We start from the raw sequence: 26345 nt of genomic DNA, 5'->3' as shown, positions 1-26345 counted from the left end.
TGTTGGTGTCAGCTGATAGAGGTGTTATGGTTCTATGTTCCTGCCTGTTGGCATCAGCTGATAGAGGTGTTATGGTTCTATGTTCCTGCCTGTTGGTGTCAGCTGATAGAGGTGTTATGGTTCTATGTTCCTGCCTGTTGGCGTCAGCTGATAGAGGGTGTTATGGTTCTATGTTCCTGCCTGTTGGTGTCAGCTGATAGAGGTGTTATGGTTCTATGTTCTGCCTGTTGGATCAGCTGATAGAGGTGTTATGGTTCTATGTTCCTGCCTGTTGGCGTCAGCTGATAGAGGTGTTATGGTTCTATGTTCCTGCCTGTTGGTGTCAGCTGATAGAGGTGTTATGGTTCTATGTTCCTGCCTGTTGGTGTCAGCTGATAGAGGTGTTATGGTTCTATGTTCCTGCCTGTTGGATCAGCTGATAGAGGTGTTATGGTTCTATGTTCCAGCCTGTTGGCGTCAGCTGATAGAGGTGTTATGGTTCTATGTTCCTGCCTGTTGGTGTCAGCTGATAGAGGTGTTATGGTTCTATGTTCCTGCCTGTTGGTGTCAGCTGATAGAGGTGTTATGATTCTATGTTCCTGCCTGTTGGATCAGCTGATAGAGGTGTTATGGTTCTATGTTCCTGTCTGTTGGCGTCAGCTGATAGAGGTGTTATGATTCTATGTTCCTGCCTGTTGGCGTCAGCTGATAGAGTTGTTATGGTTCTATGTTCCTGCCTGTTGGCGTCAGCTGATAGAGGTGTTATGGTTCTATGTTCCTGCCTGTTGGCGTCAGCTGATAGAGGTGTTATGGTTCTATGTTCCTGCCTGTTGGTGTCAGCTGATAGAGGTGTTATGGTTCTATGTTCCAGCCTGTTGGCGTCAGCTGATAGAGGTGTTATGGTTCTATGTTCCTGCCTGTTGGTGTCAGTTGATAGAGGTGTTATGGTTCTATGTTCCTGCCTGTTGGTGTCAGCTGATAGAGGTGTTATGGTTCTATGTTCCTGCCTGTTGGCGTCAGCTGATAGAGGTGTTATGATTCTATGTTCCTGCCTGTTGGATCAGCTGATAGAGGTGTTATGGTTCTATGTTCCTGTCTGTTGGCGTCAGCTGATAGAGGTGTTATGATTCTATGTTCCTGCCTGTTGGCGTCAGCTGATAGAGTTGTTATGGTTCTATGTTCCTGCCTGTTGGCGTCAGCTGATAGAGGTGTTATGGTTCTATGTTCCTGCCTGTTGGCGTCAGCTGATAGAGGTGTTATGGTTCTATGTTCCTGCCTGTTGGCGTCAGCTGATAGAGGGTGTTATGGTTCTATGTTCCTGCCTGTTGGTGTCAGCTGATAGAGGTGTTATGATTCTATGTTCCTGCCTGTTGGCGTCAGCTGATAGAGGTGTTACTGTATGGTTCTATGTTCCTGCCTGTTGGATCAGCTGATAGAGGTGTTATGGTTCTATGTTCCTGCCTGTTGGTGTCAGCTGATAGAGGTGTTATGGTTCTATGTTCCTGCCTGTTGGTGTCAGCTGATAGAGGTGTTATGGTTCTATGTTCCTGCCTGTTGGTGTCAGCTGATAGAGGTGTTATGGTTCTATGTTCCTGCCTGTTGGCGTCAGCTGATAGAGGTGTTATGGTTCTATGTTCCAGCCTGTTGGCGTCAGCTGATAGAGGTGTTATGGTTCTATGTTCCTGCCTGTTGGTGTCAGCTGATAGAGGTGTTATGGTTATATGTTCCTGCCTGTTGGTGTCAGCTGATAGAGGTGTTATGGTTCTATGTTCCTGCCTGTTGGCGTCAGCTGATAGAGGTGTTATGATTCTATGTTCCTGTCTGTTGGCGTCAGCTGATAGAGGTGTTATGATTCTATGTTCCTGCCTGTTGGTGTCAGCTGATAGAGGTGTTATGGTTCTATGTTCCAGCCTGTTGGTGTCAGCTGATAGAGGTGTTATGGTTCTATGTTCCTGCCTGTTGGTGTCAGCTGATAGAGGTGTTACTGTATGGTTCTATGTTCCTGCCTGTTGGCGTCAGCTGATAGAGGTGTTATGGTTCTATGTTCCTGCCTGTTGGTGTCAGCTGATAGAGGTGTTATGATTCTATGTTCCTGCCTGTTGGATCAGCTGATAGAGGTGTTATGGTTCTATGTTCCTGCCTGTTGGTGTCAGCTGATAGAGGTGTTATGGTTCTATGTTCCTGCCTGTTGGATCAGCTGATAGAGGTGTTATGGTTCTATGTTCCTGCCTGTTGACGTCAGCTGATAGAGGTGTTATGGTTCTATGTTCCTGCCTGTTGGCGTCAGCTGATAGAGGTGTTATGGTTCTATGTTCCAGCCTGTTGGCGTCAGCTGATAGAGGTGTTATGGTTCTATGTTCCTGCCTGTTGGATCAGCTGATAGAGGGTGTTATGGTTCTATGTTCCTGCCCTGTTGGTGTCAGCTGATAGAGGTGTTATGATTCTATGTTCCTGCCTGTTGGTGTCAGCGTGATAGAGGTGTTAGTGGTTCTGATGTTCCTGCCTGTTGGATCAGCTGATAGAGGTGTTATGGTTCTATGTTCCTGCCTGTTGGTGTCAGCTGATAGAGGTGTTTATGTTCTATGTTCGCTGCCTGTTGGATCAGCTGATAGAGGTGTTATGGTTCTATGTTCCTGCCTGTTGGCGTCAGCTGATAGAGGTGTTATGGTTCTATGTTCCTGCCTGTTGGCGTCAGCTGATAGAGGTGTTATGGTTCTATGTTCCTGCCTGTTGGATCAGCTGATAGAGGTGTTATAATTCTATGTTCCTGCCTGTTGGCGTCAGCTGATAGAGGTGTTATGGTTCTATGTTCCTGCCTGTTGGCATCAGCTGATAGAGGTGTTAGGTTCTATGTTCCTGCCTGTTGGATCAGCTGATAGCGGTGTATACTTCTATGTTCCTGCTGTTGGCGTCAGCTGATTAGAGGTGTTATGGTTCTATGTTCCTGCCTGTTGGTGTCAGCTGATAGAGGGTGTTATGGTTCTATGTTCCTGCCTGTTGGCGTCAGCTGATAGAGGTGTTATGGTTCTATGTTCCTGCCTGTTGGTGTCAGCTGATAGAGGTGTTATGTTTCTATGTTCCTGCCTGTTGACGTCAGCTGATAGAGGTGTTATGGTTCTATGTTCCTGCCTGTTGGATCAGCTGATAGAGGTGTTATGGTTCTATGTTCCTGCCTGTTGGATCAGCTGATAGAGGTGTTATGGTTCTATGTTCCTGCCTGTTGGCGTCAGCTGATAGAGGTGTTATGGTTCTATGTTCCTGCCTGTTGGTGTCAGCTGATAGAGGTGTTATGGTTCTATGTTCCTGCCTGTTGGTGTCAGCTGATAGAGGTGTTATGGTTCTATGTTCCTGCCTGTTGATGTCAGCTGATAGAGGTGTTATGGTTCTATGTTCCTGCCTGTTGGCGTCAGCTGATAGAGGTGTTATGATTCTATGTTCCTGCCTGTTGGTGTCAGCTGATAGAGGTGTTATGGTTCTATGTTCCTGCCTGTTGGTGTCAGCTGATAGAGGTGTTATGGTTCTATGTTCCTGCCTGTTGGTGTCAGCTGATAGAGGTGTTATGGTTCTATGTTCCTGCCTGTTGGGTGTCAGCTGATAGAGGTGTTATGGTTCTATGTTCCTGCCTGTTGGTGTCAGCTGATAGAGGTGTTATGGTTCTATGTTCCTGCCTGTTGGTGTCAGCTGATAGAGGTGTTATGGTTCTATGTTCCTGCCTGTTGGCGTCAGCTGATAGAGGTGTTATGGTTCTATGTTCCTGCCTGTTGGTGTCAGCTGATAGAGGTGTTATGGTTCTATGTTCCTGCCTGTTGGCGTCAGCTGATAGAGGTGTTATGATTCTATGTTCCTGCCTGTTGGCGTCAGCTAATAGAGGTGTTATGATTCTATGTTCCTGCCTGTTGGCGTCAGCTGATAGAGGTGTTATGGTTCTATGTTCCTGCCTGTTGGCGTCAGCTGATAGAGGTGTTATGATTCTATGTTCCTGCCTGTTGGCGTCAGCTGATAGAGGTGTTATGGTTCTATGTTCTTGCCTGTTGGCGTCAGCTGATAGAGGTGTTATGATTCTATGTTCCTGCCTGTTGGTGTCAGCTGATAGAGGTGTTATGGTTCTATGTTCCAGCCTGTTGGCGTCAGCTGATAGAGGTGTTATGGTTCTATGTTCCTGCCTGTTGGCGTCAGCTGATAGAGGTGTTATGGTTCTATGTTCCTGCCTGTTGGTGTCAGCTGATAGAGGTGTTATGGTTCTATGTTCCTGCCTGTTGGCGTCAGCTGATAGAGGTGTTATGATTCTATGTTCCTGCCTGTTGGCGTCAGCTGATAGAGGTGTTATGGTTCTATGTTCCTGCCTGTTGGTGTCAGCTGATAGAGGTGTTATGGTTCTATGTTCCTGCCTGTTGGCGTCAGCTGATAGAGGTGTTATGGTTCTATGTTCCTGCCTGTTGGCGTCAGCTGATAGAGGTGTTATGATTCTATGTTCCTGCCTGTTGGTGTCAGCTGATAGAGGTGTTATGGTTCTATGTTCCTGCCTGTTGGCGTCAGCTGATAGAGGTGTTATGGTTCTATGTTCCTGCCTGTTGGATCAGCTGATAGAGGTGTTATGGTTCTATGTTCCTGCCTGTTGGTGTCAGCTGATAGAGGTGTTATGGTTCTATGTTCCTGTCTGTTGGCGTCAGCTGATAGAGGTGTTATGGTTCTATGTTCCTGCCTGTTGGTGTCAGCTGATAGAGGTGTTATGGTTCTATGTTCCTGCCTGTTGGTGTCAGCTGATAGAGGTGTTATGGTTCTATGTTCCTGCCTGTTGGTGTCAGCTGATAGAGGTGTTATGATTCTATGTTCCTGCCTGTTGGCGTCAGCTGATAGAGGTGTTATGGTTCTATGTTCCTGCCTGTTGGCGTCAGCTGATAGAGGTGTTATGGTTCTATGTTCCTGCCTGTTGGTGTCAGCTGATAGAGGTGTTATGGTTCTATGTTCCTGCCTGTTGTGTCAGCTGATAGAGGTGTTATGGTTCTATGTTCCTGCCTGTTGGCGTCAGCTGATAGAGGGTGTTATGGTTCTATGTTCCTGCCTGTTGGCGTCAGCTGATAGAGGTGTTATGGTTCTATGTTCCTGCCTGTTGGTGTCAGCTGATAGAGGTGTTATGGTTCTATGTTCCTGTCTGTTGGCGTCAGCTGATAGAGGTGTTATGGTTCTATGTTCCTGCCTGTTGGCGTCAGCTGATAGAGGTGTTACTGTATGGTTCTATGTTCCTGCCTGTTGGCGTCAGCTGATAGAGGTGTTATGGTTCTATGTTCCTGCCTGTTGGCGTCAGCTGATAGAGGTGTTACTGTATGGTTCTATGTTCCTGCCTGTTGGTGTCAGCTGATAGAGGTGTTATGGTTCTATGTTCCTGCCTGTTGGCGTCAGCTGATAGAGGTGTTATGATTCTATGTTCCTGCCTGTTGGCGTCAGCTGATAGAGGTGTTATGGTTCTATGTTCCTGTCTGTTGGCGTCAGCTGATAGAGGTGTTATGATTCTATGTTCCTGCCTGTTGGCGTCAGCTGATAGAGGTGTTATGATTCTATGTTCCTGCCTGTTGGTGTCAGCTGATAGAGGTGTTATGATTCTATGTTCCTGCCTGTTGGCGTCAGCTGATAGAGGTGTTATGATTCTATGTTCCTGCCTGTTGGTGTCAGCTGATAGAGGTGTTATGGTTCTATGTTCCTGCCTGTTGGTGTCAGCTGATAGAGGTGTTATGGTTCTATGTTCCTGCCTGTTGGTGTCAGCTGATAGAGGTGTTATGATTCTATGTTCCTGCCTGTTGGTGTCAGCTGATAGAGGTGTTATGATTCTATGTTCCTGCCTGTTGGTGTCAGCTGATAGAGGTGTTATGGTTCTATGTTCCTGCTTGTTGGTGTCAGCTGATAGAGGTGTTATGGTTCTATGTTCCTGCCTGTTGGCGTCAGCTGATAGAGGTGTTATGGTTCTATGTTCCTGCCTGTTGGCGTCAGCTTATAGAGGTGTTATGGTTCTATGTTCCTGCCTGTTGGCGTCAGCTGATAGAGGTGTTATGGTTCTATGTTCCTGCCTGTTGGTGTCAGCTGATAGAGGTGTTATGGTTCTATGTTCCTGTCTGTTGGTGTCAGCTGATAGAGATGTTATGGTTCTATGTTCCTGCCTGTTGGCGTCAGCTGATAGAGGTGTTATGGTTCTATGTTCCTGCCTGTTGGCGTCAGCTGATAGAGGTGTTATGGTTCTATGTTCCTGCCTGTTGGTGTCAGCTGATAGAGGTGTTATGGTTCTATGTTCCTGTCTGTTGGTGTCAGCTGATAGAGATGTTATGGTTCTATGTTCCTGCCTGTTGGTGTCAGCTGATAGAGGTGTTATGGTTCTATGTTCCTGTCTGTTGGTGTCAGCTGATAGAGGTGTTATGGTTCTATGTTCCAGCCTGTTGGCGTCAGCTGATAGAGGTGTTATGGTTCTATGTTCCTGCCTGTTGGTGTCAGCTGATAGAGGTGTTATGGTTCTATGTTCCAGCCTGTTGGTGTCAGCTGATAGAGGTGTTATGGTTCTATGTTCCTGTCTGTTGGCGTCAGCTGATAGAGGTGTTATGGTTCTATGTTCCTGCCTGTTGACGTCAGCTGATAGAGGTGTTATGGTTCTATGTTCCTGTCTGTTGGCGTCAGCTGATAGAGGTGTTATGGTTCTATGTTCCAGCCTGTTGGCGTCAGCTGATAGAGGTGTTATGATTCTATGTTCCTGCCTGTTGGTGTCAGCTGATAGAGGTGTTATGGTTCTATGTTCCTGTCTGTTGGCGTCAGCTGATAGAGGTGTTATGGTTCTATGTTCCTGCCTGTTGGCGTCAGCTGATAGAGGTGTTATGGTTCTATGTTCCTGTCTGTTGGCGTCAGCTGATAGAGGTGTTATGGTTCTATGTTCCTGCCTGTTGGCGTCAGCTGATAGAGGTGTTATGGTTGTATCTTGTTATGCACAATGTTGATTCTTCTCTCAGAATACATTGGTCTGGGGTAGAGATCTTCAGAATTGGTTTGGCATCTACTGTGTCAACTCGTGGCACAGCACATGTCTTTGTCAATCCTCCGGCCAAAGCTCCAAATAAACCATCAGTGTTTGCCATCAAAGTTCCGAGTCTCTCTGAGTCCTGTCTCCATTGCACACAGACTCTTGCTCTCACTCTTTGTCTGAATGAGCTTAGACATATTTATACAGTGACGTCACCATGACAACGTTTCCTCTTCATATGACTCACTGTGTTTCTCTGTGTTATAGGTAAGCCCAAACAGAAGGCGATGGGTAAGGCTGTGAAGACCCCGTCTCTGACCTGGATGGAGGCGTTGCCCCCACCCCCCCCCATCGGAGAGCTGGAACAGTGTGAGCCGGACGATCAGCCCCCGGAGCACGAGGACATGGACATAGGGTGAGTCAGCTTCCCTTCACACATCTTTATAAATTAGTATTACACTGCTGCACCATCTTTTACACTCACTGTCACCTATAACAGGCACATTAGGTGCCCCCCCCCGCTGCCTCTGGCTGTAACAACTCAATTACCTGGGCCTGGGTCAATAGCGTTAGTGATTAAACTGTTTTCCCCACCTCTGAAACACAATTTGCTGTGTTCCTCTTTCCATTCCCTCTCTGCAGTCTGAGAGCACACATATTGTCCTGTAGCTCAGAGCAGAATCCCCCCCGAGTAAGAGCTGAGCCCCCTGAGGTTTAGCCAACGGCGAGACCCCCTAACTGAGCGGAGGCTGAGAGAACAGAGTTAATGTTTGATCGCCTCAGAGCGGGTTAGGATTGTCAAATGAGACTTTGTTTTTCTGAGAACACTGTCTGACTATCATCCAGCTGTAACACTCCTCTCTGTGGCTGTAGGTCAGATGAAGAGTGGTGCCCCCCCCTCCCAGAGAGGACCTATCTGATGGAGGGCTGCGAGGACGGACCCTCCCCCCTACACAGGAACACCGCCTCCTCTCCAGCCACCTCCTACAGTCACCAGTCCACCGCCACGCTCACCCCTTCGCCTCACGAGGAGCCCCGGGGCCCCCATGACCCCCCACGCCTCAGCCAAGCAGACCAGCAGCTGTCACGGTATGTGAGGAGGCTCGCCAACCATGTGTTGACGTAGAAATCCAAAGTCACTCATGACCCTAAACTCTTCAAAACTCATTGGCTATACAGTACCGTGGTGTTCAGTGTAATGGTAATTGAGATGCAACACATGAATACAGTTATTGTGAGGTTCAGATCAACCTGTAGACATGGAGAAATAATTCCATTACAGTAGATTATCCATGAATTTACAGCCCGTCCTGTCCTATTTTGTTCTATTTTTACATATATTAAACATTTAAAGTAAGTGTATTCCCCTTAAAATAAAAATAAAAAACCCAATATTACTGTTATAAATGAATAATTAAACTCACAAACCATACAATTCTTACTTGTATGCCTTAATTACACCCTTGATCTGTTTGAGCAGTAGGGTTAGGTTTCAAAGTGGCTGCTGTTTTATTAACACTGCTATTTATTATTTACAAATGCTAGGTTCCATATTCTCATTTCAATAATGCATTTGTAAACTAGCTGCACAGTCATGTTCTCATATTCAGGAAAAACTATTGTAATTTATTTATTTGTTTTATTTTTAACCATAGTGGTCATTTTCCATTGTAAGCCACATATTAAATCCTTTGGCCAAATGTTAACAATACATATTTTTAGAATTTGAGTTTCCAGCAAAAGAACACTTAACACTAATCTATAAACGACTAACTAATGAATCCCTACTACGACATGCTGAGTAAAATCATAACAGAAACAGGGAACCAAACGGGATGAAAAGCACAAACAGTTTCTATACCCCTGCTCTGTCTGACCCAGAGATGGTTCTGGTTCTGGGTCTCCTCTCCTCTCACGCTGCCTCTCCTCCATAGCAGAAGGTTGGCCTGCGGTCCGGTGCCAGTTCCCCAGGCCCCCAGCCCTCTGCCCCCCCCTTCCATCCCCAGCCTCTCCGGCCAGCAGCATCAAGGCTCATCGGAGGCTGGCACGCTGCAGTGCCAGAGCCCCGCCCCCCGCGGCCCCCACAGCCAGGGGCCGACGCTCAACCCAGACAGCGGCAGCACTACACCGGGTAAGGAGACAAGCCTGGAAAAACACACACATCAGAAAACAAGATAATACAAGCTGAACATGCATGTGCTCTTTCACCCTGTGCTGACTCACTGTTTGTATTTTAAATCAAAAACCTTTATTCGTCTCACAGAGGGTACATTTACATTGTTACAGCAAAAATAAAGAGCTAAAAATGGTTTAAAGATGAAAATTGAAATAACATAAATAACAATTTAAAAAAAACACATCCAGTACCAGTGACAGTATTTCAAAATATACAATTATTTACAGATTTATTACAGAAGTTTAGTTGTCTAACTAAGCCAGTAATACTAATAACAATTGCGAAACAGTATATATATATATATATTGCACATAATAATATTGCACAACAGGGGTGTTATAGCATATGGAGTATGCAGTGAATACATCAATCCCTCATGTCTATATATGTATAATAAACTCTAATTGATCTCCCCTCTCCTCATACAGTGCACAGTTGCTCCTCCCCAGCAGAAACGTGCACTCCCCCCAACCAAAAATCCAGAGTGAAGAAAAAGGTGTCCAAGAGTTCAGCTTACAGAAGAGATGCGCAAGGAGGTGAGTGGGCTTGGGTCTGGGTTTAAATATCTTCTCTCCAGTCAGAGGAACAATATCAGCTACATTTCTGTTGTCTGTAATATAGTAAGAGTTACATTACATTGCATTTAGCTGACGCTTTTATCCAAAGCGACTTACAATAAGTGCATTCGACCAAGAAGATACAAACTTGAAGAAAACAGAATTATTATAGAATCATTCCACCATCTTGGAGCCAGGATAGCAAACCCACGTGTTTTCGCCGATGGGAACTTGGGTCCCCCTCGCAGTGCGGGCGCAGCGAGCCGTTTGGCTGATGCAGAGCGGAGTGCACGTGCTGGGGTGTACGGTTTAACCATGTCCTGGATGTAGGAAGGGCCAGATCCATTCGCAGCACGGTAAGCAAGTACCAGTGTCTTGAAGTGGATTCTAGCAGTTACCGGAAGCCAGTGAAGGGAGCGGAGGAGCGGAGTGGTGTGGGAGAATTTAGGAAGGTTGAAAACCAGACGAGCCGCTGCATTCTGGATGAGCTGCAGAGGTCGGATGGCACATGCAGGTAGACCAGCCAGGAGGGAGTTGCAGTAGTCTAGGCGTGAGATGACGAGAGCCTGGACCAGAACCTGAGTCGCTTTCTGGGTCAATTGGGTGTCGTCAGCGTAGCAGTGGTAAGAAAAACCATGCGGGCTAATGACTGATCTATTGATCACATCACTGCTACTCTCTGCTTCGTACTCAATTATACAGAGAAAAACAGAAATCAAAAACATGAAAAACAAGTGCTTTTATTTCTTATGAATAAAAAGTAATTATGCCACAGGAAGCTGACTCGAAATTAAGCATGTTTTTCCTTTTGTTTAGACCTTCCCCCACCTCCAGAGCCTCCCCCAGGGGGGGAGAGGTTGCAGGGTCTGCAGGGGAGCATGGAGGCCAGCAACGCAGTGAACGTGGCCTTGTCCTCCCTGGAGAGGAGCGAGTACAGCAGCCAGAGGAAGGGCTCGGCTCACAGACACATCGAAAGTAAGACAAAGGGTTACACTCAGTTCAGGCTGGCAGAGGCTAACCCAGCACACAGAGCTCATGATCCTCCTGGAATATTACACTCCTTGTTTAAATCAGAAATGGGATAAAAAGATAACACTTGAAAATAAACTGTGTACACTACTTTGGCTCCGCCCTGAGTGGCTGCCTGTTTGAGCAGCTCTTCAACCTGTGTGAATCTGTGCTGTCCTGTTGTTCACGCTTACCCTGTTGCTGCTTGTACAACTGAATTTCCCCACGGGGATTAATAGAGGTCCATCCTATGTTATCTTACACGCTCTCATGCCCTGCTGCTGAAGTACTCTTCAAGTGTCCCACAGTAATGAAAATGGGACACATGGACGTGTGTACATGACTTATTGTCAGATCATACATTTCAGGGTCCGAATCAGAGTCAGGTTTATTGACAATAGGTTTACACATGGAACTTACTTTGGTGTACAATAGTGGGTATACTTCATAAACACAGTAAACAAATGAGGTTTTCAGAAAGAGGCATATATAAGAGGATCTTATCAAAACAGACAAAATATTGCTTCTTTTTCCGTTGTTTAATTCTGTGCATATTCCAAAAGGTCTGGATAGCTGATGCCAAAATATAAAATGCAATTAAACGTTACTTGCCAGGGCTGCATTTACAAATGCATAAAATAAACAAGTTTAAACAAATGTTTACAAAAACATATACAAACAAATACCACAAAACATTTTCTTAAGGATTTGTATAAAAGTGTGTAAAATGCAGCTATAAAATGACATGAAAACACAAGCCTTTCTAAAACATCCTGCAACATGATGCTTCTGTACTGACTGTTTTCAAATGATACAATACAAAGACCTAGACTCAAGACAAAAAACTCAAAATTACAGAACAAAAAAAGAGAGACAAATAAAGAATGCCCTCACAGTTAACCACATGTCCTCTCTGTCCTGCCCCCCCCCCCCCCCCAGATGAGGACCTGCTGCCCTACAGCAGTAAGGTTCTCCACCTCTCCAGGAGCCAGATGTCCAGTAACTGCTCGACCACAGGAAGCTCCTCGTCCAGAGGCTCCACGGGCTCCAGAGGGCCCCCCTCAGCCAGGAAATACACCGAGGTAACATACAGCACGACTAAACATTCTATAATTCCACTGCGGACTCATGCGGGGGAAATGTTCTCTTTTCATCTCCAGTTGTTTTAATAATTGATGCTTTAAGATATTCATGAGGACGGAACAAAGGCTGTCCCTGCCATGGAGAGGTGCATGTGGTTTAGTTTTATCTACATACCATTACGTGTGCTCCATAAAACACACATGGTATTATTGTGCAGGCGTATGAAAGAGCTTTTACATTCCCTTGTTGCCCACACACACTCACACACACTCACACACACTCACACACCAACATGCTCCCAGGCTCATAAGTCTACTCAGAGTATGCTTAACAGTCAGAAACAATGTTCAGCGTGCACGCCCACCTCCTCCCTCTGGAGTGCACTTCTGAGGCCGCGCTACGCGGGGGGAGCGCTCTATAAATGCCCCCCTGCAGGCTCCCTGGCGACGCGCTGGTGTTTTCACCGCAGAACAAGCTGTGCCAGCCGAATGGAACGCTCCATGGTTTCATGCTGCTGAGGCAACGCTTACACACAGTGACTCTCAACATTACTGTGGGGAGACGCAGGTAGCTGAGAGGGAGTTAAAGATGTGTTATCACTTTAAACCAAATGCTATGGATTTATAACCATAGAGTTAGGAACTTGCCACAAATACATCAAGGTCATCAAGGTAGACCAGGAAGTCAACTGGAGCTGCAATTGTGTTTACCACCAGCCAAACACACTCTCCTTTTTAAGCTGCAGAATGTGCCATTACTGGGCCGCCATATACTGCACACTGGCAAGAACAAGTGAGTGAACCCTTTGGAACAACCTGCATTGATGTATAAATGTGTTCTACAATATGGTCTGATCTTAACCTACGTTGCAATAATCAACAAACACAATCAGGTTTAATTTATAGCACACAAATGATTGTTTTGTTCTTGTCCATATTGAAACATTGTTCAAACATTCACAGTGTAACTTTGTATGTGAACCCCTTTCACAAAAACCTGTTGAGTTAGCAAGCGTTGTTTTAATCAGTGAAACAAGATTAGAAGTGTTGTTCCAGCTATTTTTACGTATAATAATCACTCAGATATTTTGAGTATGCTATACACAAGAAGCATCTGCTGATGTGAACCTTGCCAAGGGTTCGCATACCACTTGCCACTGATGTTGTTGGTAGAGCTGGCGGTCAGGTTAGAAACCAACCTGCAACCATTTGCCCAAGTTATCCCCTCTGTGTCCCCCTTTCAACACTATTACTTTAATAAAGGATTCACCATCCATCCCCTCACCTGCATCCACCTGTAGGATCCGGGAAACATGTATTTCATCATCTCTCCTGAATGTTCTATGCAAGACATCTGATGAAGCCGGAGCCTAAGCACCAAACTCAAACTATCCTATGGGAAATGGCTGTATTAGCATAGTGCTTTATCCAGTCTGTCCATGCCATGGAGAGCATCTCTGGAATGAATGTCTTGCCCCAGGATACATCGACTGCAGGGGCTGGGATCAAACCACAACCCTCCGAGGTAGTATACTACATCTCATGCCCTGCTGCTGTTAAGAAACAGTTAATTGTCCGACTGAACTGCTTTAGTAAGTAGTAAGTGACCCATTATAATTTAATTTGAGAGATAATTCAGTGTTCATGAGGAGCAGACTTTGCAGCTTTGATGCTGTCTGTCAGGGCTGTAACCTGAGGGGTCAGGGGTCAGCCCCCCCTCACCTCAACACACATCTGACACAGGAATGTAGCAAAGCAACTCATAAAAGTGACACACACACACGAGTGCTCATTCACTTACACTGAGCCCCCTTGTATCTCGTGCCTCTCAGGCCCCCCCACCCCCTGTGGGGTGGTAAGGAACACCTCACTCCCCTCTCTGACCCTCACTGACCCCCGCCGGCCTTTTCACGCCTTGCCGGGGACATGAAAGCTTTCCAATAAAGTTTGGGGTGTTTCTACAGGAAGTCTGAGTCAGGTTACCCCCCCATCCTGTGGGGCTGCTGACTGCTATCTCTGACCTTTGACCCTAAGAGGATAGGCAGGCAGTTGTTGCTGTTCTCGTGTTTTACATCAGCTCCACATCTGGACTCTGTGGCTTCAGATGAGACGGATCCTGGGCAACACAAGAGGACAATGTCCCCAAAGTCTGTCGTTCAGAAGTCTTCATCATGAGCATGGATCCTCTGATAATTCAAGTGTTTAAATGAGAAGACTAGAATGGGACTTAAAGAGCTCAGGACATGGTGCGTTCACAGACTCCCCGGAAGGTTCCATTGTCGCGATGGGAAGTTGTTCTTGAAACTTTGGTGTGTTCCTGTCGTTCAAACACCCCGAGAAGAGAACATTACCTCTCAACTAAATCAAACTAAACTAGCACACACAGCACTTCCTGTTTCTGTCCTCCTCTCCCTCTTCTCACAGGATATATTCCTCTCTTCTGGCTGAAATGACACTTTCCCGTTTTCTGCCTCCATAATCTTCTTTTGACTTTTTATTTATGTTGTTTGGCATATGCTTACATAAGGAAAGGATGACAGTCACTAAAGATGAAAGCATATGCATGAAACGTGCAGTCTAGATGTGTAAGTTCTGTGTGTAGCAGCTAGATCGTCTCTCCTGAAAGGGACTCTGCTACATTAATGATGAGGCAGGAGCTGCAGGCTGTTAACTGCACAACTGGATGTTCACAGCGAATGATTCAAAGTATAAAACATTTCATTGTGTGGTTTGCAGTATTCACATTTATTGAGTCATGTATATTTAATACAGCACTATATTACATGGTTCAGCATCATCAGGAAGAAAGCCAAAGTTAAAAAGTGCTTAATAGCATGCTCTTAAGTGCTGCTCTGAGAAACATGTACAAATCAATATTAGGAACAGGCCCCAGACAGAGTATAGATTGATGTCTACCTGACTACACAGCCATCTGACTCATTCTTACAAAACTGACTTGCGATATAAAACCAAGGTCAAGATGACTCTTCTGAATTCATACAAAGAGAAAGCAGCAGTGCAATAAACATTCCGTCTTATCATTTAGCAGGAGGTCAGAAATGTATTTTGGGCCTAAACCATTCAGTGCTTTATAAACCAGCAGCAGTATTTTGAAATCTATTCTTTGACACACAGGACATATTGTGCTGATGTTCAGGTTCATATCAGTATGTAATGTCTCTACTTTAAAGAGTCCTCTCCTGCTGATGTTCAGGTGTATATCAGTATGTAATGTCTCTACTTTAAAAGAGTCCTCTCCTGCTGATGTTCAGGTGTATATCAGTATGTAGTGTCTCTACTTTAAAGAGTCCTCTCCTGCTGATGTTCAGGTGTATATCAGTATGTAGTGTCTCTACTTTAAAGAGTCCTCTCCTGCTGATGTTCAGGTGTATATCAGTATGTAGTGTCTCTACTTTAAAGAGTCCTCTCCTGCTGATGTTTTAGGTGTATATCAGTATGTAATGTCTCTACTTTAAAGAGTCCTCTCCTGCTGATGTTCAGGTGTATATCAGTATGTAGTGTCTCTACTTTAAAGAGTCCTCTCCTGCTGATGTTCAGGTGTATATCAGTATGTAGTGTCTCTACTTTAAAGAGTCCTCTCCTGCTGATGTTCAGGTGTATATCAGTATGTAATGTCTCTACTTTAAAGAGTCCTCTCCTGCTGATGTTCAGGTGTATATCAGTATGTATGTCTCTACTTTAAAGAGTCCTCTCCTGCTGATGTTCAGGTGTATATCAGTATGTAGTGTCTCTACTTTAAAGAGTCCTCTCCTGCTGATGTTCAGGTGTATATCAGTATGTAGTGTTTCTACTTTAAAGAGTCCTCTCCTGCTGATGTTCAGGTGTATATCAGTATGTAGTGTCTCTACTTTAAAGAGTCCTCTCCTGCTGATGTTCAGGTGTATATCAGTATGTAGTGTCTCTACTTTAAAGAGTCCTCTCCTGCTGATGTTCAGGTGTATATCAGTATGTAGTGTCTCTACTTTAAAGAGTCCTCTCCTGCTGATGTTCAGGTGTATATCAGTATGTAATGTCTCTACTTTAAAGAGTCCTCTCCTGCTGATGTTCAGGTGTATATCAGTATGTAGTGTCTCTACTTTAAAGAGTCCTCTCCTGCTGATGTTCAGGTGTATATCAGTATGTAATGTCTCTACTTTAAAGAGTCCTCTCCTGCTGATGTTCAGGTGTATATCAGTATGTAATGTCCTCTACTTTAAAGAGTCCTCTCCTGCTGATGTTCAGGTGTATATCAGTATGTAGTGTCTCTACTTTAAAGAGTCCTCTCCTGCTGATGTTCAGGTGTATATCAGTATGTAATGTCTCTACTTTAAAGAGTCCTCTCCTGCTGATGTTCAGGTGTATATCAGTATGTAGTGTCTCTACTTTAAAGAGTCCTCTCCTGCTGATGTTCAGGTGTATATCAGTATGTAGTGTATCTACTTTAAAGAGTCCTCTCCTGCTGATGTTCAGGTGTATATCAGTATGTAGTGTCTCTACTTTAAAGAGTCCTCTCCTGCTGATGTTCATGTGTATATCAGTATGTAGTGTCTCTACTTTAAAGAGTCCTCTCCTGCTGATGTTCAGGTGTATATCAGTATGTAGTGTCTCTACTTTAAAGAGTCCTCTCCTGCTGATGTTCAGGTGTATATCAGTATGTAGTGTCTCTACTTTAAAGAGTCCTCTCCTGCTGATGTTCAGGTGTATATCAGTATGTAGTGTCTCTACTTTAAAGAGTCCTCTCCTGCTGATGTTCAGGTGGATATCAGTATGTAGTGTCTCTACTTTAAAGAGTCCTCTCCTGCTGATGTTCAGGTGTATATCAGTATGTAGTGTCTCTACTTTAAAGAGTCCTCTCCTGCTGATGTTCAGATGTATATCAGTATGTAGTGTCTCTACTTTAAAGAGTCCTCTCCTGCTGATGTTCAGGTGTATATCAGTATGTAGTGTCTCTACTTTAAAGAGTCCTCTCCTGCTGATGTTCAGGTGGATATCAGTATGTAGTGTCTCTACTTTAAAGAGTCCTCTCCTGCTGATGTTCAGGTGTATATCAGTATGTAGTGTCTCTACTTTAAAGAGTCCTCTCCTGCTGATGTTCAGGTGTATATCAGTATGTAGTGTCTCTACTTTAAAGAGTCCTCTCCTGCTGATGTTCAGGTGTATATCAGTATGTAGTGTCTCTACTTTAAAGAGTCCTCTCCTGCTGATGTTCAGGTGTATATCAGTATGTAGTGTCTCTACTTTAAAGAGTCCTCTCCTGCTGATGTTCAGGTGTATATCAGTATGTAGTGTCTCTACTTTAAAGAGTCCTCTCCTGCTGATGTTCAGGTGTATATCAGTATGTAGTGTCTCTACTTTAAAGAGTCCTCTCCTGCTGATGTTCAGGTGTATATCAGTATGTAGTGTCTCTACTTTAAAGAGTCCTCTCCTGCTGATGTTCAGGTGTATATCAGTATGTAGTGTCTCTACTTTAAAGAGTCCTCTCCTGCTGATGTTCAGGTGTATATCAGTATGTAGTGTCTCTACTTTAAAGAGTCCTCTCCTGCTGATGTTCAGGTGTATATCAGTATGTAGTGTCTCTAAATGTCTCCATGCTTTAATGTTCAAACAGCTCTTTATTGTTCTCATACTGCCTGTGCTGCAGCACCTCTTTTCACCCTCTGTCTGAAACCAGAGCCCAGTCTGCTATGATTGGTTAGCTGGCCGGCTCTGTTGTGATTGGTCAACCGCTTAGAGATGACCCGCCCTATCACGTATCTTGTAGCCTATCACGTCAAAATGTGTTTGTTAGCCAATAGAAGCACAAGTGTTACATAGTGATGTCATTATGTTACAGAAGTAAACCAAGGAGTCGAATGGAGGCGTCTTTGCAGACCATTGCACTGAAACCTATAGAACACTATAAGGAAGGGAAAACCACAAAAAGCAGAACAGGGCCTTTTTTTCAGTCCAGTACACGATTACAGAAACTGAAATATGTGATATAATGTTGATATATCCCTTTTTTCTCCCCAGGAGATGAGATAAGGACCCAGGGAGTGTCGGTGTACCTTCGATGCCCCCCCCCCCTCTCCCTGAAGACAGCGAGGACAGCTTAGTGTTTCAGGATCCAGACTCTGCGTCCCTGTGTGAAAGAAAGCTACCATTTTTGGCATTACATTGAATATTTATGAGCAATTGAGTTCTTTCCTCTCCCTTCATTTGTAAATACCTGTCTGTACTGTTTGGGCTCTGGATGCAGGGAAAGAGACGTATATTGTATTTATGAGGATGAAAAAACATGTAAAAAGTCTGTTATTATAAATAAGCTCATGTCTTCTTGAATGTGCCAACCTTTTTGTCAAAATGTATACCTTTGGGAAAAGCATAAGCTACTGTTGCACTCTCTTGTTGTGATGGCAAAACAACAGAACATATGAAGCACAAAGTGTGTTTGCTGTAGAGGGGCGATTGGAAAAACCAAAAGGAGCGGGGCCAGCTTCCGGAGGCCGGGACCCCCGCACCCATGTGTCCGCTAAGAATGTCAAACTTTTCTATGTTTCCTTTGGTTTCTTCTGCTGCAGAGCGACCGGCAGACACAAGCTTTATAAAAGTTTGATTGTACCCCCCCCGCTCCTCACCTTGTGCGTCTGAGGGACTGTTTGCTGCAGTTGTGAGAAAACATTTGCATATAATCCGTCGAAAACAAACAGAAACATTTCTCTGGACTGACTTTTTGTACTATTGTTGTTTTGTAAATGTACAATAAAAAATAATGCTGATCTCATTCCTGAAGCCGCTCTCAGAGATAATGCTTTTTAAGACGAGGTGTATGTGTTTATCTGTCGTCTGTTTCCGCCATTACTTTCTTTTATCTGGCATGGTTGCCATGACAACATTAGATCAAGCACAACACTAGAGACACATGAGTGGTTTGGCATTTCATACTAGAAGTCATTTTGACTTCCTCCACACCTCATGCTACATCAAATATAGTACCAGGAGGGAAATGGATGAAAACACATTCAATAGGCTCACATTGGAACACCTTATTATTGAAATCAGCACCCATACCATTGTTGGTAGCTGGTGCTCTTCTGTCTATAAACATGAGACGCAGCTAATGAAATTCAAATGCACACGATTTCAAGGCTGCAGTTATTCTGCAATAAAATACATTCAAAGTTCAGTTAAAGATGAAGTGAATATTCCCTTGTAATAAAATGATATTGTTATGTTTCCTCCATGAGCTGCAGTGTTCAATGCCTATTCATCACATGTGAGAAGTTGACCAGGTGTCCTACATTGTGTGGGACTGCACAACATTTTCATCATTTGTTAATGCATTTGTCCTGCGTCCCACAAATGATGATGACCTGCATTTGATTGACAGTTGAACTTTTTTAAAACGTGTTTTTTTATCCAATGGCTGTTTAGAAAGCAAGAGGGGGCTATCCGGTGTAAGATGTCAATCAATCAACAAAGTATGAACTCGTGGGTGTAGCGGGCGGAGGGCGATGCCCAGAGATTATTGTGACATTTGTCAGAGGTTTTTCCTATGGTGCATACAATTTGAATCAACACTACTGTACGAGACTCACAGGAAATGCCTCGCAAGACAAATGTTGAGCTATATATAAATGATCCTCTTTTTTCTTTTATATATTTATTTGACAGGGACAGTGCACATTGATTGACATTTCTGTAAATGCGCCAGAGTTAGCCAACAGGCTATGTTTCGTCTGCAGTCCCTGGACAGATGCTAAAAGTCATCCTAAAAACTAAAATTCACTTCAAATAACAGGTAAATACAATCAGTAAAACAACATTCAACAGAGATACTTATATTATGATAAAAGCATATATAAAAACATAAAAACAAAACTAAAATACATATTCACAAAGCAGACAGATAGCAACAGGTATGCACATGTGTACAAACAGCGTTGTAAAGTACAGATTGTGTCAGTGTTGACTTTCCACTAACCATGTTTTTAATGATTGAAATAAACTGCAGGTGTTTTGTTCTCTAATCGTTACTGGGCTTGAGTTCCACTGTTGTGCAGCTTTAAAAGAAAAAGAAGATTGGCTGAATGAGCTCTTCCTTAATGGAACAACGCAGTCTCAGCTCTCGTTGACCTGTTACAGGTGTGCGTATGGTGATAAAATGTCTGAGTGGAGGTGAGGTAAGGCTGTGTATTATTTTGTACATGAGGCAAGCATTTACATATCTCATTACATGCATTACATCCTGAACCAAAAGAGATGAGCAAACAGATCATACATGTTAGCAGTCTACTAACTAGCTCATGTCCTTTCTTCAGACTCAGAGATTACATAAAATATAATTTGGATGATTGTTTTTTGAATAAAAAATATATACCTTTTATAGTCCTTTACTTGCATAGTTTGAGCGAACAGATCAACCTATAGTGTTATTATTCATATTTATAAGATAATAGTTGCAATAGAAATGTTTTTTTTATGAGTTGGATGGACATTATATTGAAATCCAAACTATATCTTTATCAAAGTAACACATTGTCCTGCACAGACACACTGTTTGTCCTTCATGTGGCTTGTAAATGTAATGTATGTCATTCATATACACACAGGTGCATTGACACTGGCTGGTGAGCAGACCTGAGCATTATTAACTGTCTTCCGACCGCTAAAGGGCATACATGCCTTGATGTCACATGAGAGTCACAGAGGTGTCAGAAAGTTCACATATACACCAAGAGTGCAGGTGTGAGTATGTAGGGCATGCATACATCCCCGGCGTTACTCTAAGGGCATTTGAACAATCTTGTAGGAGATGTACATCTGAGATTGGCCTTGATATGCAGTAAGTCATCAAATCAAGGCTTAAAACTTCCCCAAACTCCTGAAGAAAATCTGAAACACTCAGCATCTAAACTTCTTAAAGCCTTCAACTCCCTGAACATACTTTCCAGTCAGACTTTAATAAATATAAATATCTGCTTCATAGCTGATTGTGTTTGCTCCCTAATCTCCCAATGCCCCATTCTTCCTCTTCACAGTGCGCTGCAGCTGACTGAGTGCTGAGCAGCCGAGGAGCATGAAATTGCCAAGACACACCCCCCCCCGCTGCCCACCTTAGACAGGGCATCCCCCTCTGCTGCTGGCAGTGTGTGTCACTGACTCTCACACACACAGCCTCATCTTCATGAACAGCTCAGGGTGTGTGTCCCTCTCTGTGATCAGCTGAAAGCAGCAGGAAGATGCTGCAGCACACAGATGGAGGCAGTGGAGTATACATACATATATATCTGAATACATATACAAACACATGCATGTTTCTGTTATATGGAGAGATGTCAGAGCAAACCGGCTGCCAGTTTGTCCAGCGCAGTTCCTGCTTCCAGTCCACTCTCAATAGTCAAGATCTGGACTTGAACCGGCGGCCCTTCGGTTCCCAAGGTCAACAAGGTGGATTGTGAATCAAACACTTTCACACTCCATGTCAACATTCATCCACTGGTACACTGATGGCAGGGCTCTGCAGGATCAATGCTAACAGGATATTCTTCTGTATATCAGTTATTCACAGGACCCCTGACAGATCCATTCCATTCATGTATTGCACGGAAAGAGTTCTAATATACTGCATGAATGACTTAGCAGTTCATTACACTGAAGCCACATTTCAAATGGGATGGAATAAAAATTGATTATCAGGCAGTTGTTTGATGCTGCAATAATATCAAGAGGGCAAAAACATTTTTTCTTTATTTTAGAGTTTTTCAGAGGCAAAATATGTTAAAATATATTAAATAATCTCCTTTATTTGTCATATAAACGCCAAACTCCCTTAGTGCCCTCATAATTGATTACAGATATTATAATGCATATTACAGGTGACCTTTCATGAGCCTGTCCAAACAAAGAGAGAGCGAAGAGCAGAAGACAAGACGATGAGAAGATCTACGTGACTGACCTTCTACAGTGTGACCCAACAACCCCCTACCCTTTCCAGGGTTCATTTTTCAATGCCACATATATCTGACATTCTAATTGTAATCACACACAATATGAACAACATATTCCATATGCACAGACATAACAAATATAGTCTTTGGGTGAACAGGTCATCTTGAGTATTTTCTTCATGCTAACACGTTAGCATGTAGACTGGCATTACGGCACCAGTGTTATTATAGTAAACAGACCTTTTTAGTTTGTTCATCATATAATCATTACCTCCATATCTCTCTTGAAATAATTTGAGAAGTGTCACATTACCCAGCTCCAAAGAGAAGTAGTCCCACGAAAAACAAACCAACAAAACATTTAAGGAGCCATTTGAAAAAATGCAACGTCACAGAGCTGACGTCGACTGTTTGTCATCTTGGGCAGACACGTGTTTCATTTCACAGGAGAGATGAAAATGCTAAATGAACAGGGACTTATGATGTGTGTGACTGACAGGGCCATATTGAAACAGATCACCCTTATGGGTCCCATTGATTTCCTGTTAATTGAATGATTAGCACTTGAGCATGCACCAGCACAGTTAACCACAGCTGTCAATCAGTGAGCGTGTCACCTGAGCCCTGGGGGGTATACTACGAAGCAGGATTTTTGCTTAGCGGCTAACTTCAGGGAAAACTCTGGGTTTCCGGTCCTACGACGCTGGTTCTCTTTTTAGCAGGCTAGATCTCCATGGTAACTTATGCTGAGCGGCTAACCTGGTCGGGACCAGGGGCCTGTACTACGAAGCTGGTTCAACCTAACCTGGATATTACTAACTGGATGGAGTTAGCCGGTTGGCCTAATCCAAAACATACGTGCTCTCCAGTGCTTGAATTGGAATGAAAAAGGTGCCAGTACTCTAAAATCAGCAACTTTTTCAAGTCAATTTTATATATACTGCCCACAAACAAGAATTTGGCTACTATAATGCTGGTGGGTTTGTCTCTTTACTACTGTATATTTTAGAAAGGTTCACTGTACTTAACATTTTGTATGATAGGCAGCGGATATGGCTAAACAGTAAGGTCAATATTAACTGAAAATATAGCAATCAAAGTCTAGATCTTCTGCTGAAGACACATGAAGCAGAGACCTTTCAGGTGAGAGCCCCTCTGGTGGTGTTCAACATTAATGACAAGGAAACAAAGCTCTGGTCAGAAGCATTTTTTATAAAAAGCTTTAACAAAATTAAGTATTTCTGTACATTTTGAATGCAATCTAACTTTCCAACTCAGAAAACGAAAAACGAAAAAGTGCCAAAAGTCTTCTCACATGGCTGAGCTGCTTTGCAATATACTTCACCACTGAAGAATACAAATATGTATAAAGTAAACTATGATGCAATCTAACTTTCCAACTCAGAAAAATGATAAAGAGCATGAACAAAGAACATGTAAAAACAAATGCAACATTTGCACAATCTAAAATGAGAAACTGTAACTGCAAGTAACAAAGTCTGAGCCATGGTAAAGAGTTACATTGAACACCAAGCTGATCAGATAACTCCCTGGTTGGTCTGAAGTCCTTCTATCTCCAGGATCTGTACAAATCGGCACATTATGCCAAAAGTCTTCTCACTGGGTGAGCTGCTTTGCAATATACTTCACATTGTTAGAAAAGGCTCCAGAAGGCCTTGGGGACATCAGTATCAGGGGCTGGAGCTGGACAGGCTCTTTCATCAGCACTTCTCCTTCCCTTTGCCAGCCAGGACCTCACATACTGTTCCGGATTGAACTGTCCTAGTGATGGTCCATTACATTTAATGAAAACCAGGCTGGACAGTCGGCTGACAGAGAGAGCATTCCTTTTTGCAGTAAGGATATCGTTCATGCAGCTGAATGCCCGCTCACACTCACTAGTGGAGACAGCGATGGTTCGGACTGCTTTCAGTAGAGGCTCCATGGCAGCAGGTGTACGGGATGCCCTGGTTTCCTTGTATTCGCCAAAGCCCTGAACAGTCTCTCTTCTGTCCACTTTCAGCACTTCGCACAAACGTAGCACCTCTACGTCCCCATACTGTACGTCTAACTCCTCTTCAGGCCAACTTCCAGGATGGATAACTTTCATGTCCTGGATTAGCTGATTGTCCCGGGCCTCCCGGCCATGTAATGGGATTTCTCTTGTGCTGACATGAGAGGAGGTTGTGGAAGTAATTCTGTGTCTCAGATTCTCTACCATACTGCGGAAAAACTGACCTGCATGAATCTGTACAAGCCTGCCATTCTCACGCAGGGCAACACCCTTGAAGGACTTCTCAGCTAGAGCTGTATGAACTGTAGTCATGTGTGGGCCAGGCATGGTGACCATGGATTCAAAAACTCGTATTTCTCGAGTTAAGAGCCTATCTGCTGTAGGCAGTGTCATCTCTCTTTTTGGAGTTGCCGAGAGAGGTCGCTGAGCTCTGTGAGCGCATCGTACATCAGTCCCAGATTGCTGACAAACGTTGCAGATGTGAGCACATCATCCAGGCCCTTGTACTTTGCTCTGTCTCTGGAATCTCTGCTCGTGTCGTTTGCAGCATTTGTGAAGTGATCATGAAGCACTCGGTAGTTTTCCCAGACTGCTCTGACGCTCCTTTCACTTGAAGCCACCCAGCGGATGGACAAAACACGCCCTATCACCAGGAGACGCTGTCCGACTGCTTGCGCACACTGCGCTAACTGCCTCTGATTTTTGGGGGAGGCATGGAACAAGGAATAGAGTTTGTCAAAAAAGATCTGGAAATGATTGAGCCCTGAGACCTCCTTGACCACATCCCCAACTGCCAGCTCTAGACGATGATTGGAGCAGTGCCACACAAACAGGCTTGAGAATTTACTACACAACTGGGTCGCAACGCCTGTTCTCTTCCCTAGCATGACTGAAGCCCCATCACATGCAAAAGAAACGAAACACTGACCTAAAAAGTCCTCGTTAAAATCTCTTCCAAGACACTCCATTAACGCTTTTGTGATGTCATCAGCCGTTGTTCCATCCAACTCGATCAGCTCCCAAAAAAACGTTTCGGGCTCAGCATCAGCTAATGCTGAGCGTAGACACACAACAAGCACCGTTTTACCACTAATAGTGGTAGATTCATCGACCAAAACACAGAGTTTTCTTTGGTTTTCTGTAATGTCTTTTGCCATTTTTTTCTTCAGCTCATGAGCTATGTGGTCGATGATTTCGCCATAGGTTTTATTGGAGTGCAAAACCCTGCCCACGTTCAGCCCATTCAGTTTCTGTACATTCAAATCAATTGGCATGTCTGTGAATGGCCGGCTATGTTTGCCAATTTTATATGCCGTTCGAAAAACTCTGATAGTGGTGTCTAATTCAGATTTATGCATAGACTGCACTTGATGTTGAATAGTTTCACGTGAAGCAGATGTAAGGATGTCAGCAGCTTTTACATGGGCTTGTGATTCTTTATGTTCTTTGATTTTTTTTCTCAGGCTAGCTTGTTGTTTGCCCTTGTCAACACCGAAATGAGACACTGCACACTCACCCCATTCAGTTGACAGTTTCAGTCCTTGTCCAGTGTGTATTCCCAAAGATTTGACATCTCTGCATATCCGACATCCTAGCTTCTTATCTTTAAGAAGGAGCCATGCATTGGTCTTGCAAAAATATTGCACCTGGTCCGTTGTACAGCAGTCAGGTGCATCGCTTTGCCCGGTGTTGGTGGTGGCAGTTGCGCCAGCAGCAGCTAACATTAGAGGCTCTGGAGGAGGCGGCGGAGCTAGTGCTAATGCTAATGCACTAGAACTTGGAGCAGGAGGATCAACCAAAGAAAGCTCCCCATCAGACACAATTTCCAACACAGGCACAGCATTCTCTGTATTTGAAGTTTCTTCCGGCGACAACCGCTGTCTTTTTGCACTTTTATTAATCCACGCTAACATTTTAGAAATGCTAATTTGTGACGTGACTTGCTTTCCTTCTCTCGGGGGCGTGCCTGCTCTGTTCTATCACTCTACATAGCCACCCACTGGGTGGGAGTTGCACTGCATAAACACAACACACGTGCATCTAGGTATGTCAATTGTAAAGCATTAAAACATGGTTTTACTAACAGTTTTCAGTATGTTGTTACTTCGGCATTATTATTATTATTATTTTGAAACGTGTATTACTATTAAATCACGGTCAAATGGGTTAATTTTGACATAGTCGTTTCCACCACAGTATTTACATGGAGAAGATAAGCCCCGCCCCCTCTCCAGCACGTTCTGTTTGCAGTGGCGGCGGGTCATTAGGGGCAGGTGGGGCACAGCCCCACCTAGTGTCAGAAGAAAGTATTACAAATAATGATTACAAAAAAATACTAAAAAATAAATAAAAAAACATATAAAATATATTTTAAGGTCATGTTTAATAATCTGATTCGTCTGTACATTTCTGTTTTAGTCTGTGTTCTTCTAATTAGTGTCTAGAGTGCCGTTTTGAGCTGTTTAGAGCCATGTGGGACAAAACCCGATCCTGCCCCTCCCTCTCACAGTCTAAGTGAACGGTGATTGTAAAAACTACACTGCGCATGCTCAGAGTATTTTTCTATTTAATGTGTGTGGCAAAAAAATAATGACCGTAGGGGC

General features: G+C 43.9%; 1 protein-coding gene across 1 annotated transcript in view; it reads left to right on the top strand.

Moving 5' to 3' along the window:
* The window catches only part of robo3 (roundabout, axon guidance receptor, homolog 3 (Drosophila)), a gene marked incomplete in the record, with an annotated part of 138740 nt that extends 120170 nt beyond the window's left edge, over positions 1-18570 (top strand). The window contains 7 exon segments of the mRNA XM_034232726.1: positions 7244-7391; positions 7850-8065; positions 8911-9107; positions 9581-9688; positions 10526-10684; positions 11657-11799; positions 17812-18570. Coding sequence (XP_034088617.1) covers positions 7244-7391; positions 7850-8065; positions 8911-9107; positions 9581-9688; positions 10526-10684; positions 11657-11799; positions 17812-17823 — 983 coding nt within the window.
* Positions 18571-26345: the final 7775 nt, after the last annotated feature.

This window comes from Gymnodraco acuticeps, unplaced genomic scaffold (assembly GCF_902827175.1).
Source record: "Gymnodraco acuticeps unplaced genomic scaffold, fGymAcu1.1, whole genome shotgun sequence".
Classification (NCBI taxonomy): domain Eukaryota; kingdom Metazoa; phylum Chordata; class Actinopteri; order Perciformes; family Bathydraconidae; genus Gymnodraco; species Gymnodraco acuticeps.
The sequence above is the reverse complement of the archived record's forward strand: the minus strand, read 5'-3'. Positions and strand labels throughout refer to the sequence as shown.